This window comes from Arvicanthis niloticus, chromosome 6 (assembly GCF_011762505.2).
Source record: "Arvicanthis niloticus isolate mArvNil1 chromosome 6, mArvNil1.pat.X, whole genome shotgun sequence".
NCBI lineage: Eukaryota > Metazoa > Chordata > Mammalia > Rodentia > Muridae > Arvicanthis > Arvicanthis niloticus.
This window is the reverse complement of record NC_047663.1, coordinates 85,832,537-85,851,078: the sequence shown is the minus strand read 5'-3', so window position 1 is coordinate 85,851,078 and position 18,542 is coordinate 85,832,537. Positions and strand designations below refer to the sequence as shown.

General features: G+C 49.4%; 1 protein-coding gene across 3 annotated transcripts in view; it reads right to left on the bottom strand.

The window, feature by feature from the left end:
- Kcnip1 (potassium voltage-gated channel interacting protein 1) overlaps positions 1 to 18,542 on the bottom strand; it is a 376,538-nt gene that overhangs the window by 219,394 nt on the left and 138,602 nt on the right. For 2 of the 3 annotated variants that reach the window (XM_034507343.2, XM_034507344.2), the window contains exon 1: positions 5,042 to 5,519. The exons of the other annotated variant lie outside the window; for it this stretch is intronic. In XM_034507343.2, coding sequence (XP_034363234.1) covers positions 5,042 to 5,315 — 274 coding nt within the window. In that variant the 5' untranslated portion in view covers positions 5,316 to 5,519. Of the gene's footprint in view, positions 1 to 5,041; positions 5,520 to 18,542 lie in introns of those variants that run through there. 3 annotated transcript variants of the gene reach the window in all.

Below are 18,542 nucleotides of genomic sequence, written 5' to 3'. Positions count from 1 at the left end.
TTTAAAAAAGAGAGGAAACCCCTAGGGTGCCTCTCACCCTGGGTTGCCCTGTGTGCCTCAGGACTCTGCCAGCAAGAAGGCTCCCAGTGCCCACATGGGATACTTTCACCTGTGACCACTAGAGCTTCATTACTCCAGAGCTGTAGACCAAAATCAGTGTTTTTTTTTTTTTTCTTTAACTTGCTTATCTGTGGTCTTGTGTTTTTAGCAGCAGCCATGAACTGAGACAAACAGGGACGCTATTAGTTTTCATAAAAATAGGGTTTTTTTGCTACAGTTTTTCCAGTTCTTCATCATTCATTCATTCATTCATTCATGCATTCATTCATTCATTCATGGATACAGCCATTTAATCACATACTCACTTATTCATCCATCCTCTGCCATTCATTTGATTATCCACTTGTTCCTTCATTCATTTTTCTTGTTTATTGATTCTCTTATTTGTGCAATCATCCATCACCCGCTTGTCTGCTAAGGAATGCACCTACTCTCCTCCTCATATAGTTACTGAGCAAAGCCCTTCTAGGTAGACAAAGGGGTCTCTCAGTCCTGTTCCTGGAACCAGACTGAAAGCACCTCTGATTTTAGGCAGCACATCCCTTTACCCCGATCCGGTGAAGATCGGGAGCCGAGGAGTGGAAACGCTGTTCTCAGCGCTTCCTTCTACATGGTAAACAGACTCAGTACACTTCACAGACCAAGCCAATTCAAAGCCAACAGATGAAACGAGAGAATTCATTCAGGCAGAGGGGCTGATAACTGAAAGTCAGTAGTGAGCTAACTTTTCCTGTGGGGCTGCAATTCTTAGGAATAATGAAGAGAGACCAACCATCTCATTGTTTATAGTTTTCATATAATTGAAAAGTAGTCACTCAGTACCTACTATGTGCAAATAACCAAGCCAGGGATTGTGAAGAATGACTCAGACACATTTTTGGCCCCAAGAATCCCATACTATAACGATGGGGAGAGGGTTAACACTTCCATTGACTGTCTAATTCTAAGCATGAGTTGTGAGTCAGGAGAGCATACGCCTTAAAAATGTTATGAATTCCGATGGGAGAAGTCACTTCTCTCTGGGGCTTGGAGAAGGCTTCTTGAATACAGAAACAGCTGAGTGAGCTCTTGGGATGTGGGTAGACTTTGAATTAGTTGATGAGATGGGGACGTGGGGGGAGAGAGACATACAGAGCTGAGATGATAGACAGAGATGCTGAGGTGGGAAAAGCCCACAGCACACACATGTCTATTGCTTGATACTCCCCTTTCACAGATGAAGAAAAGGGTATTTCTAAGGCAGAGTGGTTTGCCAGTGGTCTCTCAATCCATGCTGGTATGATTTGGGACCACCGCCTCTTCACTACTATCTGCCCATAGCTGCCTCCGAAGGCTCCCTATCCCCATCCATCAACTTCAAGGCCAGACTCACCGGGCATTCTATGCTTCTACAATTCTCCCAAAGGCTGTCCGATTTAGGACCCACAAGACCAATCTCATATTTGACTCTGTCTTGCCGTGTGACCTGATAAAAATCCCCCAACAGCCATGGGTTCTTTCTCAGTGACTCAGTGGGCACGAGGGAGGTCCAAAACTCAGCCTCTCAAAGTTCCACATGCTGCACTTGATCATGGAGGAACTGGAATTCAGTTGCCTAAGCAACACGGGGGCTATTTGGTTACAGGCAAAGTCTCTGTTAGATGGATCTGGGCTAATGTTTTCCTGAAGTCTCCTGATTCCCATGGAGGTTGAAACTGCACCTGCATGCTCTTCCTCTGCTTAGCCATAAGCCATCCTTACTCCCACATTCAAACCTGAGAGCAGAGTCTTTGGAAGAAAAAGCACACATGAAACTGCCTGCAAAAGAAACGCTACCTAAGGTTGGGGACAATGCCTGTAACCCCCAGGCAAGGTTTTTCCTATTTTCAATTAAAGGCACACCAAGATTCCAAACAGAGGACAGAAAGTGAACTCTGTGCTTTTCTTCTGTGGCAAAGCTCTTAAATTACGTTAGATTTCTGCTGCCTTCAGGGAGTGCTTCCTGAGCTCGAGGTTGGGCTAGGTGCAGTCTTTCCCCAGCACTAATCACATGGGATTGCTGCCCTGCTTTAAAGATGTGCATATATTTCCAAGTTGCGTTTCTAAGCGCTTGGGGCCGTAGCTGAGTCAGCTGTGGTGTTTCCAGGATCTGCCACAGTGCAGAGGGTCAGTGGGCCGCGGCAAAGGCTCAGCATCCCAGTGCCTAGCTTTTGGTGCTGCTTGCCTGTACAGGGCTTGGATGGCAATCCAGGAATGAATGAATTTTAAGACTGTCAACAGTATTGCCTGCTTACAGGATAGCCCAGTTCTTGGCATTCGGATGGCCTAAGCTGTGTAGCCATACACTGAACAGGACCTAAAAGTTGCTGACCACTGATCACGTACAGGGTCTGTTCAAAGTGCTTGTCTTCCATCATCCCTGAAACACACACAACACAACAGCTATTTTAAGATGGTAACTGCTACTGTCCCTGATTCACAGTAAAAGAAAATAAGGCTTAGTCATACAGCTAGTGTGGTAGAGCCTGGATTTGAACCCAGCAGGGAGACAGATTCTTCTGTTGAAAATCCCCCATCACCTTCTTCTGACTGCATCTAATTAGGTCTGAAACTGACATCTCAGAGCTGAGAACAGTGGTTCCTGTGACAGCACCAACGGTAAAGCCTTTAGAAGCTGAGGACCAAATGGAACCTGAAAAATGTCCAGTGAGATGCTTTCCCTCTACAGTGATTAAAATGCTAAGTAAGAAAGTGACCACAGGATAGGATTCCTGAGTGTGAGCCTCTCAGCACAGCCCTGTCCATAGCCCTAAGCTTCTCTCCTTTGGAGAGTCTTTTTACCCTGATGGGCAAGACACCGAGGCTGGACTATGTTCTGGGGGCAAATGCTTAGGAAAAAATATATAGCTGCACCAGTGGACAGTTCAGGCTAAAGTCCACTGCTCTGAATAAGAGTTAGCTTGGGGACCCAGCCAGTGACCCTGAACACTCTTATAAAGATCAAGTGAAAATGTTTGGATAATATACTCTGCCAGACACTCCGTGGTGGCACACACAGTGGGTGGCAATACACTATTGCCTATTTCTCAAGTTCCTATAAGAGAGAAAATGGTTCTGTGGCCTCAGGAATCCTGCAGGAAGTGTCCCCAGGTAGTCAGGATTTGGGAGTGAGAGACTGGAATCACAGATGGTGACCCCTGAGCCCTACAGCTCTGTACATCTCCATGGCCATCAGTCATCCCTCCATTTGGTCACACGACCTCTTGAAGTGGCTTCAGAAAGCACAGTGAATGAGATGAGGTATCCCTCCCTTCACACTCGCCGGCTTTCATAAAGGGCAGCATCCTCATCCAGCATCCTCATCCAGTCGATGTAGATGGAAATTGAGACTGTTAGGGAGAGTGGCATTTGCCCAAGGTCCAAGACTGGAGTAATAGGGATAAGATTCCCACCTGCACTCTGCTGGATTATAGAACCACAGACCTCTCTGTGATGCTTTGCTGCCTCTCTAGGAGATACAGACATTGTAGGTGATTTAAAAGAAACCCAAGCTAACTGTGCCCTGCAGTCCCCTCCACGGCCTGTGGGACCTCATGTTGTTAAAAAGGATGATGGGGAGCCGACTTGGACTTGGTGTTGAATACTATCCCAGTTAAGCCCAACCTCGGGATTCTGGAGAGGCAGAGCTCAGAGTATCAAGACCGAGGGACAAGGTTTGCAGACCTGCCTTTCTCTGGTCTACTGAAAGGTACCAGTGCCTTCCCTGCAGGGCAGAGAACTTAACAAGTAAGCAGAAGCTCCTTCTGCTTCAGGTCTGTCATGTAAGCCTGGTCTCATCACCTGGGATCTGCACCTGAAGATATCATTCTATAGTCCTCAGCCAGTTCCTCTGAGGACTGGACCTGAAGCCTGACCCCTTTCTTCCTGGGTATCTTTATATGATCCCAACCAAGACGAGATGAAGTGGATCCCACTATCATCCTCACACAGCTCTGGTCACCAGTCAGCATAAGGTGTGTGTTGTGCCCCCACCTGTAGTCAGAATATGTTAACTATCAGAACTTGGATATTTAAGTGTGAAACTATTCAGAACCCTTCTGCTGTCTGCAATGGCTTTTGAGCATTAAGCAAGCCAAGCCTGTCATTTATCTTTTCCCTGATTCTTTCCAGCCTCCTTGTTCCTATAAGCAACTTTTTGCCTGTTGAAAAGGAGGCCTGCATTGTATGCTTTTGGCCCAACAAGGTCACCCGACACCACATGGACATCTAATGACTGTCCCACCATTGATGGGCATGCCACAGCTGGAGAAAGGCAGCTTTGGAGCAGGCTCCTGACAGGGACATCCCAGGCTATGTGAGCTTGGCACCCCAGCCACCTTTTTACAGTTCTCCCATTCCTCTGAAGTCCTCAGACCACCGTAGCAGCAGAGCCGTGCTATTTGTTCTTTCCTACAGACTGCGTGTGTCCCAGGACCTGTGCCCGGAGGTCCTACCACCCGGACGTAGCTGATTCCTTTTGGCTTGCAGAGGTTTTAAGGATGGACAAGTAAATCACTGTCTCCCTCATGATTAAACTCCCAGGTCAGCACCTGGCAAGGCATGGCCATTCCCAAGAAGACATGCACGAGTGTGAGCGCCCTTGCTGGATGCTCGAGGTTGCACCAACGTCAGCCCTCCTGGGAGCGGGAAGAGCCTCCCAACATTTCCGCCCACCCCAGAGAGCAGAACGCAGTTTTCTCCACCTGTGAATCTGTCTCCTTTTGCTCCCTAGAAGAGAAGGGTACGCATACCCCTGCTGGGGGGGCAGAGCCCACTCTGGCTGCTGCCCCTGGGTGTTCACACCGACCCTCCTACAAGGTTCTTAATCCCTTGAACACATGAGGTGTCCAAAACCCTCATGGACAGTGGATTTGGAACTAAGGGAGACAGACGTTTCATCCCAACACAACACCCAGTGTCCCCAAACCTATTCAGGGGAGCAAATGGAGGACAGAGTGCTTACCTTTAGAGGGTCGCCTTTGTTTGGTCTGCAGGGATGAGAAGGTGCCCATGACGGCCCCCATGGCAGCGAAGACTTGTGTGAGACTTGGGACCCCAGGCCCTGTCTCTCCCCTCCCCTGAAAAGAAATCAGCGTGGACTGCCCACTTTGAATTGGAGAAGGGGGAAAGCAGGAAAGCAAAAAAGCCCCGGGCAGCTCGCCTGCAGCTTGGTATTCAGAAAGCGTGGGGCCGGGGCGCTTGGAGCTTGTGCTGCTGCCTTCTCCAGCCAGGCACATGCACTGACTCCCGGGGCCCAGGGGCTCGCGGGAGCCTTCACAGGCGCCCCCCTGTGCGGGCACCCAGCCGGGCCTCTGGCCTCTCCGAGGGCCAAGCCCCGAGCCCCAAAGCCTGTCTGATGCTGGACACGGGGCCGGCGTGCCTGCCCGGCCGAGGCTGCCGAGCCCGCGCCGCGTGCGGTGCGGGAGCTGCGCTCCGCCCGCCCGCCCCTGCTGCCACCCGGCCGCTCCGCCCCGCGCTCGGGCTGGATCTCAGGGGGCCGAGTACCAATCATGAATGAACAGCGCTGGGGACCAGCGCGGAGTGGAGCGGGGCTGAGAACCGGGTGCGGGGTGGGGGGTGGGGGTGGCGGAGGCCGCTGCGGGGGACCGCGGAGGGGCGGGGTGGGGAGCTGGCCCAGCTGTCTGTACTGCTCTACTCCTGGCTGTGTGGGACACTGGGGATGTCCTCCTGGGCAGACAGATGCGGTCAGGCACCTGGCTGGTGGATGCAGCTTGGGAAGGAGGCAGCGGGTGACCCCAAGGATGAACATGAATATGTGAATGTGAGTGTGCATGTGTGCCTCTGTGTGTGTGTGCGTGAGTGTGTGCCTGTGTGCGTGTGCGTGTGTGTGTGCGCGCCTCTCTCTCTCTCTCTCTCTCTCTCTCTCTCTCTCTCTCTCTCTCTCTCTCTCTCAGTCTGTGTGTGTGTGTGTGTGTGTGTGTGTGTGTGTGTGTGTGTGTGACGGAGGGCATTAAGATTTCATTTGACTTCAGAGAAAATCATTTAACCACTGCCTGCCTTTCTGGGGTGGGGGAAAGTCTGCCCCACCCAAAAAGAGTTGTCATCAAGCTCACCTCAACTCTGTAGGAGGTGTTGGGGACCTGCAGAATACCCTAGAGCCAGGGCTCATTTCTAGTGACAGGAAGTGGGGGAAGTGGGGAGAAAGAGGTAGTTACAAGTCCCCTTAGGCTCTTGCTGCCCCTCCCCCTCTTTGTGTTTTCTCTCTCTCTCTCTCTCTCTCTCTCTCTCTCTCTCTCTCTCTCTCTCTCTCTCTCTCTGTGTGTGTGTGTGTTTGCTTTCTCACCTGCTGATCAATCATCTGTGGGGGCAGTCCTTGAGTTAGGGACCCAGGGGGTAACCCTTGAATTTAGAAAGCAATGTCCCTTCCATGGCCTTCCCTTCAGGTGACAAGGACCCTCAAGCCCCACTTCAGCTTTCCACTGAAAAGGCAATGATTGGGGACCTGTAGCCTCACCTCCTGGTAGCAGCTGATGACAGGTGTCTCCCTAGAAAGCTCCAAATTTCCTCTTCCCCAGCCTAGCTGCCTGTTTGTCCTGTCTGCCTGGACTTTCACTGAGAATTCCATGTGCATTTGCCCAGAGAATCCCCAACCCCCCGCTGTTCCCAGACCCCTGTCCAGTCATTTCCTCTGCAGCACCCAGACACATGCTGTGTTTGGAGCTCACAGCATCCCTCAACATATGGCTTCATAAACACGCATACATATATGCTACCATGAACATATGGGCACAGGTCTCTCAGGCCTACACAGAAATTGAGATTCTGCAAGCAGACTCCAAACCCATAATACACACAAGGGTATGTGTGTGCACCTGTAAGACCTCAGCCAAGACCCTCATAAGTGCTCACTGTGCAAAGAGCCATCAGCTCCCTCACACACATAAACTTGCACATAGAGGAGTGCAGTCTGACTCCAGTTAGGACTGGTGAGGAGCTACCTCTCTTCATCCAGCCCACTAGCTGCCCTTCAGGGCCACAGGTGGCCAGCGCCTTGGCTCAGGGACTCCGGATAGCTGCTTCACCTTGGCAGCACTTAACCCTTGCTCAGATCCCAACAGGAGTCCTGTTTCCTGCAGCCTGGATGACTCAGTATTGTATTCGCCTTTCATTTGCATTGCCCCCTGCTGTGGGATCACATCACTCATGTGACACCCACGAAAGCCCTGTAGGCTAGTTGCTTCAGGCCTGCCATCACCATGGAGAGAAACTGAGGACTGTTCAGAATTAGGAACTTGTCTGAAGTTGTCCAGCCAGAACTTGGGGCTAGAATTTATTATCCAGGGCTCTGTCATAATCTCCTAGGGTCATTTGTGTTGGCAAATGAAGGCACTAGGGGACCTCTGGGCTGAAAAGATCTGCTCTGAGTTCCACCCAGTTCAAAGCCTCGGCTCTCTACCAGGTGTTTCGGGATTGCCTGAGCCTTTCCCCCTGGAGTGCTGGATGGTGATGGACATAGGAGGTGGTTCCTTTCTCTTTCTTGTCCTCTGGGAAAGGTAGGAAAATCTGAAGTTGGGGTTCTCAGAAGATGACTAATCTAGTGTCATTCAAGGAACAGAGGAGGGCCTTGATAAGGAGAACATGGTGCTGCCCCAGATGTCTTTACAAGTTCCTCCAATATATCACACACAGACATACCAAAGTGCCCCCACTGGCTCTGCTAGTCACATGATTTGAATCCTCATAAGCAGGGCAGCATTTGCAAAGTTACCAAAGGCCAGGATGCCACTCTCTTGTTTCCTTGCTACAGTCCTCTGAAGAAGCAGGCTACAGAGGAATCCCTCTGCTTTATGGACCAGACATGGCTACGTTCTAGAGGTGTAGATTTAGTTGTCTCTGAGCAATGGGAATAGCATGAAGTTACCAGTATGAAGTTCCAGCCGGTGAGCCTTTTGTAGCCTGGCTTTGTCTACCAATTCTTCCTGTCTATTGGTCTGCCTTTGGGGGATCTAACCACACAAGCCCTATCTATTGCCCAGAGGTGCTCTCTTGGATCCTGCTTCAGGCCACTTGTGTCTCCTCTGCCTAGTGTATCCCACATCTGCTCTCTCTCTGGTAACCCTCTGCCAGCGTTGATCATCACATCTCATCTCCACTAGGAAGCTCTCCTGGTGCCCAGCCAGTACCTCCTTTGGAGTTTCCAAAAAGAAGCACCTGAGACTCCCTTTGCCCACCTTAGAACCTTCAATTTCATTGTCTTTCTTTCTATTTGGCTTTCCCTGTGCGCTGCTATAGCGCCACCCTATCTGTTCAGCTGCTGGTCTGACACAGATGTAGTCACTCTATGTGGGAGGGAGGGAGGGAGGAAGCAAGGAAGATGAGAGGTTTTTTGTTGTTGGTTTTGTTTTTGGCTAAGATCTTAGTTACTTTCTTTTAACTGTGAAGAGATACCATGTCTAAGGCAACTAGTAGAAGGAAGATTACTGGGGACTTGCTTACAGTTTCAGAGGGTGAGCCCATGCCCTTTATGGCAGGGGGCAGGCAGACAGGCAGACAGGCAGGCAGGCAGGCAGGCAGGCAGGCAGGCAGGCAGGCAGGCAGACAGGCAGGCAGGCAGGCAGGCAGCAGACAGGCAGACAGGCAAGCAGACAGGCAAGCAGGCAGGCAGACAGGCAGGCAGGCAGCAGGCAGGCAGGCAGACAGGCAGGCAGGCAGGCAGGCAGGCAGACAGGCAGGCAGGCAGCAGACAGGCAGACAGGCAAGCAGACAGGCAAGCAGGCAGGCAGACAGGCAGGCAGGCAGCAGGCAGGCAGGCAGGCAGGCAGACAGGCAGGCAGGCAGGCAGACAGGCAGGCAGGCAGCAGACAGGCAGACAGGCAAGCAGGCAGGCAGGCAGGCAGGCAGGCAGGCAGGCAGGCAGGCATGGTATTGGAGCACTAGCTGAAAGCTTATAGTATTATGCACAAGCACAGACAGAGATAGCTAACTGGAAATGGAGTGGGCTTCCCACAAGACCACACCTCCTAAACCTTTCCAGTCCCACCAACTAGGGACCAAAAATTCAAATACATGATCCTCTGGGGGGCCATTCTCATTCAAACCACCAGGCTCCGTGTTCAGTTAATTACTAAAAACTGATGACTGCTAGATTATTCTTGACCATTTAAGACGCACACTGTCTCAAGAGAAGAGTCATTCACTACCTCAGTCATTCAACAACTGTTTGTGACACACCTGCCCACTCTCAACCAAATAGTTACACTCAAACTAGCCCATTTATTCTTGCTATTACTCTAAGGCGTAGGTCTTATCCACAAATGAACACCACACACACCACACACTGTACAACGAAAGAGCATACACCATGTGGGACACATTCACAAAGTCTGAGGAATACGTGGAGAAGAAAACACCAAGAAGAAGAGGAAAGGGAGGCAAACGCAGTCCCTTCATGAACCCTACATGCACAAAGATGGGTGTGCATAACTGGGATTCTGTACCACTTGTGCTCAATGATTTCAGGTCTTGGTTGTAGACTTCCTGAGTCTGGGACTGCAAGAGACAGCTTCCTATTGCCCGAGCCACCTTGACTATAGGGTATAGTGTTCAGTCTATACCCTCAGAATGCACAAGAATCAAGGCGTGAGCTTCTACACAGTACTCCTTTAGAACATTCCTCTGAGGCTATTTGGAGGGAAGGGGTGGGGTGGTCAGAGGTGTATGGGGATCCTGAGAAAGTATGTCAGTGCTTATCTGGGCATATTTAACATAAAGCCTGTTCTTGCCCCCTCCTCTGGCCACTCTCCTGCTCCCTCCCTTTTCTTTTGTCCCTAACTTCATTATTTTCTTGTCCACCTCACCTTTCACCTTTCACCTCTCACCTCCCCAAACCTCACATCTTCCCATCCATAAGGTCAACAGCAGTTCCTCTTGCCACAAACAGAAGTAACAAGATGGCTGGAGTTTGGGAGTTGATAGAACTGAGTTCAGATCCACCCCGCCCCCTTGCTGTGTGACACTGGGTATGATGAGCAATTTCTCTGAGCCCTACTTTCATCTTGTGCATTATATGGACATTTCCCTCACCCTGCTACTGTGAGGTTGGTGAGACACTTTTTGCAAAACCCTCAATATGTACCTAATACATCCATAAGCCTGTGATCGAGGCTGGCCACCTGCCATGCCTGCTGCTGTGGACCAGGCATGGTGATGCATTAATGGGTACAGAACCCAGTAAGCCTCAGCTTTCCCTGTGGCTTCCATCTTTGCTCTTCATCTGTCGGGTAGGAAATCTATTCTCAGGGTCCCCATCTGGTATTAAGAGACCGAGATTAGTGAAAGCAGAGAATGCGGTTGGCACCTGATCATGTATAGTTCAGTGCTACGCTCCCTCACTGCTTCTTGTCCCATTTCCCAAATGTTCTGCATGCATAAGTTGGCCTCCTCAAATAGACAGGAAGCTTTAGAAGGCAAAGGCAGAGGTTCTTGCTTTGCATACATACCCACTCCACCTCACCCCATCCCTCACACATGAAGGAGCTCCAGAGCCTCCCCAGGGGACACAGATAGTCAACTGTCACCAGTTGAGATGTAAAGATGATTTCATCACTTAGTTCCTGAGGTCAAGTCCCTTCTAGTGACTGTGTCTCTGTGTCCACTTCCTCGTCTGACACATGAACATAGCCACTTCATGGGTTGGCATGAGGACTGGGCAAGACCAAAAGGAGAAAGGACATTGGTACCCTCCCCAAAGCACACAGCTGGTCTGCTGCCCTTTACTTGGGGCTCAGCAATCTGGTCATCGATTCTACACATGATCCTTAAACATTGCATAGCTAAGTCGGCTATATCTTGATCATGCAAGTCCACACTAAATAAGAAAAAGCAGGAAGTTCTGAACTCAAGGAGCTGCGCGTTGTGGCTGCAGATTGTCCCCCTCACAGTCTCAATTCATGCCGGAAGAAAAGAAGGATGCTGGAGAGTCCGGGGTGTCAGGTACTCGGAGGATCTTCACAGGACACATCTGTGCAGACCAATGCTCTAAGCACATCAAAGCTTCACGGGCCATGGATGTGAACACAACTCTTAAATCAGGTTGTGAGTTCCGGACTGGCTATGTGACCTTGGGTAAAGCATCCGACTGTTAAGAAAGTCCCCCCCAACACCGCCCACTCCATACCCCCCCAACCCTGCTGAGAACATCAATGACAAGAACGGGCTGAAGCTGAAAGTGGTTGCAATTATCAAAGTACCTGGTGAGGGTCTCCAGAGCTGGATGGCTCTCCTAACTTAGAAAACTTCACTCTGTGCCTCAATTTCCCCTGCTGGTCCCTTTTACTTACATCTCTGTCTCCCCAGGAAAGAGAAGGGAACTTTGAATAGGACTTGGGCTTCAAGAGGAGCGTCCTCTCAGGCCATGTTCCTGTGTATCAAGCATGGTTTCATCTGTCGAGGCTCATCACGTTCTCTTGGGAGCAGAACTAATGTGAGCTTCAGGGGAAGGGAGGAGGGGGCTGGGGACATCCGAACGCACAGGCTCTGGCACGTGCCCTGAGTGGCTGCACTGGCCCAAGGGATCCCCCTTCCTACTCTAGCGCTGGCGCAGGCGTCACCAGGGCCGGGTGAGTTCAGACAGAGTGCAGCCACCCACGCAGCTGAGATGCTGCCAGCCGAGTGCTAAGTTGCCCAGATCCTGTGGAGGAGGGGGATTCCTGGAGCCCAGAGGCTTGGTGCCCACACTACACTAGGAACAGGGTAGACGCTTCATGCACCTTGATCGAGTGGCTCTCCAGGGGTGGGCTCGGGAAGATGGGTGGATTCAGATATGTTCAAGCACTAGAGAACAGGAGACACTCTCCACGTTTCCCCCTAGAGCAGCTGTGTGCCCATGAGCCCGCACTTAAATCCATGAGTCTCCCACAAAGCACATTTGTGGACATCCGGTTCAGAAACTACACCCATGAAAGAGGGAAGAAGGAAGGGGCATGATCTATTTGCCTCTGGGCTATGTGACTTCAACTTTATAAGGTCCGGTATGCACATCTATAAGATAGCCATGGTAACATCTAGGGTTAACTGAGGGCAGCATGTAAGGGTTTCCGTGGGTGGTTCGGAGGACTTCGAGGCCCAAGGTCATTATTGCATTGATGATGACCTTCATGCAGTCATCTTCACACCAGTGAAGGTGCTGAGTGAACTCCTTTTGCTTGTCACAGCCGAGCCTGCCTTGGGAATGACAGGTCTGTGCTTACTGTGTTGCTCACAGTCTCAGGGGATGAAAAATCTGACAAAAAAAAAAAAAAAAAAACAAACAAAAAAAAACCCACCTCATCACATGCCAGCCATCAGAATCCCCTCTCCATGTATGCTATCCAGGATACCAGGCTTGACTCTGGCCACTGGCCAGCCTCACTCAAAATCCTAGGATAAATAAAAGTTGAGACCACTAGAGGTCTAGGTCAGCTTTGGAAGATGAAAATCATAGGAGAGGAACCACACACAAAGGATGAGAGTCAGAGGATGTGGAGAGTCAGGGATGAGGGTCTGAGCAGGGATGAGGCAAAGGTGAGGGAGGCTGTGGGTCACCATCCCTTGTCTCGCTGTGGTATTGAGCTTCGTGGCAGACATGCACTGTGAAATTCACTCAGAATTTCTTGTCTTTGTTAAGTATGTGCAGAAAGTGGCTCCCTCTCACCTCCTTGGGCAAGTGTGTTCATTCCCTGGCACCACTCTTCTCTGGTTATGTAATTGTTACGTTAACGAGGGCAGCCATCCTCCTTGGTGTTCTTACCATGTTCCAGTCACATGCCGAGCCTCACTCCATCATTTCAATAGCCTCATGTGGCCAGCACTTTCATTAGCTCTCATTTAGTATATGAGGCCCCTACGGCGCAGAGAGGGTGCTGGCCTGTCCAATGTCATATAGAAAGTGAGTGGTGGAGCCGGCTTGCAGTTCAGTACCTCTGTTTCTTGATCTCCCAGTTTTCTCTCCTGCCACCCAGGCGACTGCCTTCTCCTCTGGGTAGGCAGAAGCATACCGAGGGTAGCAGATATTCTACATTTTCTCAGAGCTGAAAGACAGAAGCCAAGTGAAGGTGCAGGGTCCTGGAGCCTCTGAATGACAAGTCTAACTCTCAGGGTACCCCCAGTGCTCTGGGGCTGCAGACATAGCCTGCTAGGGCATGTGCAGGATCTGTTTTCCTTCCAGGCATTCTACAAACGAAGACCCAGGAGGAAGAGATCGGGGGGGGGGGGGGGAGGATGGAAAGGCAGCCTGATGATCATTCGTAATAATGCCAGCTATAAGCGGATGGATGCATCCAGCACCACACCGCAGCAATGAACCTGTCAGTATGATCCAGTTCCCAGTGCACACAGCTGTCTGGGAGTAAGGCAGCCCTAGCGGAGTGAGAGATTAGAAGGACTCCTGTCACTATTGTGTTGTGGGCTGACTCTGGGACAAGATCTGCTGAAACATGAGAGTATAAAGCTGGGGGAATCTTCACAGAATTTGTTATTTCCTGTCAGCACACACTCACCTCCACATTTGAGACCCGTGGACTCTCCTGCCTGGGCTCCGTGTTATAGAAACAATGGGTTATTTTCTTGGGTTTTGGTGCATGGAGGTTTAGCATGCAATAAAAAGCCTGGAACAGTCTACTCTTATCAGTAAGAGAGTAGCTGAGGGAGGTTTCATCCTTGACAATTGCAAGGGGCACCTGGGGGTTGGTATATGCTTAGCTCATTGGAAGCACAAGCTCCGGTAGGGTGTGGATGCTGAGAGAACTCCAAAGACTGGATTCGGCTAGAGTGATGGAAAGGGCTTCTTTCTGTGTAGGAATGTTATAGAGCTGCATGCCCCAAGCCGACACCAAACAAGAGTCCTGATCTGCCCCTTCTGGGTGAATCTCTCGAGAACAATCATGCTCCCAAGCCCAAGAGTAGCTGGCTCAGAAGTCACAGGGAGCCAGCAAATGTCTGGTCTAGGCTGAGCGGTCCCAGCTGTGACCCAGTGGCACAGTGATCAGACTGGGCATAAGGAGGGGCTATCTGGGGCTGCATACCCAAGGTGAAGCCTACCTCTACTGCAGTGTACTGTAAACCTACTCCAAATGTTCAGACGATGTTGGGCGCTGGGTATTTTGAACTATTTCTCTTATCACTGAGAGAAATGGGAACTTGGAACAGAAATTAAAGTTCAGCCATTTGTGAAACAGGCAGAGCCACATTGCTGGCACATCACAGTAAGCTGTGGTTATGGAGATTCCAGCAGCATCCCCGTGGCAGGTAGTGCTCTCTTCTCCATTTCATAGATTGGTAAACTGAGGCACAGATTGACCATGGCATCTGCCCCAGACACAAACCTGATGTGATCTATAGCATAAGGCTCTGAGCTCAGCTCTGTCTGCCTTCAAGGGCCAAGCTCTACTCCTCTCAGATGAGAAGCCAGAAAGAAACAAGGAGCCAGAGAGAAAGAGGGAGGTAACTGTGGCATCATGAAGTTGGAGTGCATATCTTCGGGGTGACCGAAGATATGCACTCCAACACTCCAGAATGGCTACCCCACATCACAGAAGAGCAGCTAGGGAAAACCTTTGTCTTGGATGACATCACAGAACCCATGCACATGGCTCAGCACATCCAAGGGCAGGGGGAGTGGGAAGAGGAGGAGGGACAATTGCTACCTGCCTTCCTGAGAAGACCACCCTTTCCCCCAGGAGCTGAGGGAGAAGGTGAAAGGCACGGGAGTTGAAGCTGCCTCTCCCCTCTGTGTATTTTTTGCAAAGTTTCCCTTCCTTGTTCCCACAGAACAGTCTTGGCAATGGTTGCTCACTGGGCTTACTTCTGGTTTCTGTTGTCCTGTCTTGCACTGAGCTGACCCACAACATCTGAATGTGGGTTCATTCTGGTGCTAGGGTTGCTAATTGATAGTCCTGAGTTCATTTCTGGGCTGGAATCTTCATAGTGCATTAGTATTCATGCTCACAGCTCGGGGATGCTCCAGATGGGGGATGCTAGGCAAACGAGCCTCACTTTCAGGCTGATGTGCAATGCAGAAGAGAGACGGTTTGTGAAGAGCCAGTGATATCAAGAGAGGACACTAAGGAAGGCGAAAGACCTAAGGCCAGATCCCTACAAGGAGCCTCTCAAGCTTCCGGTGTCAGTAGGCTCTGTCATCTGTGATGGATGCCCTCCTAGCCACTCTTCCTCCAGCAATCTAGTCAACTCGGGGTCCTGCTTGGCCTCACTTGTCCTGGGATGACACCAAAGATGCAGAGAGAGGTAAGTTGTCATGAGTCTTGCCCTCAGGAAGCTCACAGTCCTGGGGAGATCATTTGAAGATAGAGAGAGGCAAGAGCCACATTAGCTTAGAGAAGAGACATAAAATTTAATTTAGGAAAGAAAAACTGAGAGGGCAAATGGACCAGACAAGGCCCTTTCAAAATGATGTTTGACTGGAGCCTTGAGAGGCCATCAGAATTTGCTAACTTAAGGCTTTTGTCAACAGATGATTTCACGCATGGACCTCCCTTTCCTCAGCACCAAAGAAGTCAGCCTATTTCAAGCTCAGAGCCTGCTGGGCCAGGTAATAGTGCATCATGAATGCCACTATGGATTTCCCAAACCTACAGCCGGAGAAAGCAGATACAAACATCACGAGTGGCTTTCCAAAGCCTGTGATTCGTGATTGAAATGAGGGGCTGTCAGCCAGAAACAACTGGATTGTCCTAAACCTCTGGGAATGGAGGAACCTTCCTAGCTTCTGTGACAACCTTTGTTAGCCAGCTTTCTGTCACAACCATACCTGAGAAAACCAGTGTATGAAGATGAAAGGTTTACTGTGCTATGGACCTGTGGTGGCAACACTGTCTTTTCCCTTTTACTGTTGTTATAAAATACCACAGCAAAAGCAATTTAAGGGTGGGAGGTTTTACTTGGCCTGTTAGTAGCAGTCCATCATGGTAGTAGGAGCGTGAGGCAGCTGGTCACATTGCACTTGCTGTCAGGAAGCAGAGACATGAATGTTGTCAATTTCTAGTTCATTTTAACTCAGTACAGGACCTAGCCTGTGAAATGTTGCTTCCTATTTTTAGGGTGGGTCATCATACCTCCGTTTACCTCCGCAGAAAAATCCCTCATAAGCACGCCCTTATCTTATTTCCTAGCTGATTCGTAGATCCCGTCAAGCTAATATCAATATAAAACACCATAAAGCTAGCCCTTGTCAACTTGATGCCCCCACATATCACTTTAAAATCATAATGCTTCATCCTTTGTCCCCATAGGTTCATGGCCATCTCATAATGCAAAATGAATTTCAGTCCGACTTCAAAACCACCAATAGGATTTAACAGTTTCAGCATCATTTGAAAGTGTAAATGCAGAATGTCCTCTGAGATGCAAGTACTCCCTCAACTCTGAGCCCCTGTACAATCAAAAACAAGTTTCATAGGTCAATTGTTCGATGGCATAGAGTAAACATTCTCATTCCAAAACCGAATATAGCAAGAGATGGTTAGACCAAAGCAACACCAAAACTCAGCTGGTAAAACACTATGTGGGTGACGCTGCCAAGTTCTGATAAGTTCCCAGGAGTGTGAACAGGGATTGGTATAGAGGGGAAGATGATGGGGCCTAATCCCAGTGAAGCACAGCATAGAAGCTTTGTGCACTGATCCCAGGAAAACACTCCCCTAGGTATTTGCTTTCTGGGAGCAGAAGACCTCTTTAGCTGAATTCTCTGTTCAAACTCTCTCCTTTCAGATAAATTTACATTTTAAAAAGAGCCTTTCACAGGTGGGATCTTACACACACACACACACACACACACACACACACACACACACACACACACACACACCTACTATCCCATGTCAGGGCAGGATATTGTTCTTTAACCATTATAGCCTCCTTTGAAGCCCTCATGGCTGTAATTTTCAGTGTGTTCAAACTCTTATCCTCAAGAAACTGCACATTTTTAATGTGCCAAACTTTATGCTCTTTTCACTACAGACTTGAATAAGTGCAGTAAACAGAAGCCATATCCCAGTCTGAATATTTCCCTGCCTTGAAATTTCCTCCATCAAACAAGATAACTAGTCCATTATATTAAGATTCAACCTCATGCAAGCTCTCAGAACACGGACAGAATGAAGCCAATACATGGATTTTCTAAAACATCATACAAATGGTCTTTAACCCTTTTCCCAATGTAGCCCTTGCTTCCTTCTCAAACCCCATGATTCAAACTTCTATTTTCCACGTTTCTTTCAGCGTTTCCATATTCCAAGCCCTGAGAGAATGGCTCATTAAGCTCTGCTTCCAGCATGCTAACCTAAAGCACTGAACACTTCCATATTGCAGCCTCAAAATATTGCCCAAGAACTACACAGTCAGGTTTATCATAGCAATGGTCTCACTCCACTTCCCCATATTGTTTTCTGTACTGGTTACTTTTCTTACTGATATGATGGAATGGCCAGCTCAAAGCAACAAGAAAGAGAGAGAAAGAGAGGAGAGAGAAAGTGAGAGGAGAGAGAGAGAAAGAGAGGAAAGGGAGAGATAGGAGAGAGGGAGAGAGAGAAGAGAGGGGAGAGAGAGGATAGATGGGGAGAGAGAAGAGAGAGAGAGGAGAGAGGAAGAAAGGGGGAGAGAGGGTGAGAGAGAGGAGAGAAAGGGAGAGAGAGGAGAGAAGGGGAGAGAGAGGAGAGAAGGGGAAAGAGGAGAGAGAGGAAGGGGGAGAGAGAGGAGAAATGAGAAAAAGAGGTGAGAGAGACAGGAGAGAGAGGGAGAGAGAGAAGAAAGAAAGGAGAGAGAAGAAAGAGAGGAGAGACAAGAGAGAAAGAGAGAGAGAGAGAGAGAGAGAGAGAGAGAGAGAGAGAGAGAGAGAGAGAAGAAGAAGAAGAAGAAGAAGAAGAAGAAGAAGAAGAAGAAGAAGAAGAAGAAGAAGAAGAAGAAGAGAGGGGGAGGGAGAGAGTTTATTTTTCCTCTCTGGAAAACAAGGTCTTTCGTGGAGCTACTACACCCAGTGCTAAAAGGGATTTGGTCTGTCAACATTTTACAGATGCTCTGGAATCAGCAGACAGAGAAATAGACCTGGGACTGTACTTGAGGATCTCAGAAGATTCTGGCATAATTTAGAGCATAGAGACGTTTTCACTGCCATGACTTTCCATCTAGAGCCAGACTAAATTTGCTCTTCACTTTCCATGAGGCACAATGCCATGAAAGAAACAGAAAAGGCTTCTGTCCCAAAATGTCCGTTCTTTCCCTGACTGACTTTGTTATTAGTGAGAAAGTTGGCACTAATATGGAATTTAGGCTAGAGCAGAAATAGCCTAATTGTGAGCCAGATTGCCCAGAGTAGTGGTTAGCAAAAATGTTTTGCTAGGGAAGTATTTTCCTAGGGTAAGCAGAAAAAAGGGCACTTCAAGGTGGGAAACACAGGTCGTGACAGAACCCAAGGGGCATTATTGATGAGGGAGGTTTCCACATGTAGCCAGCAG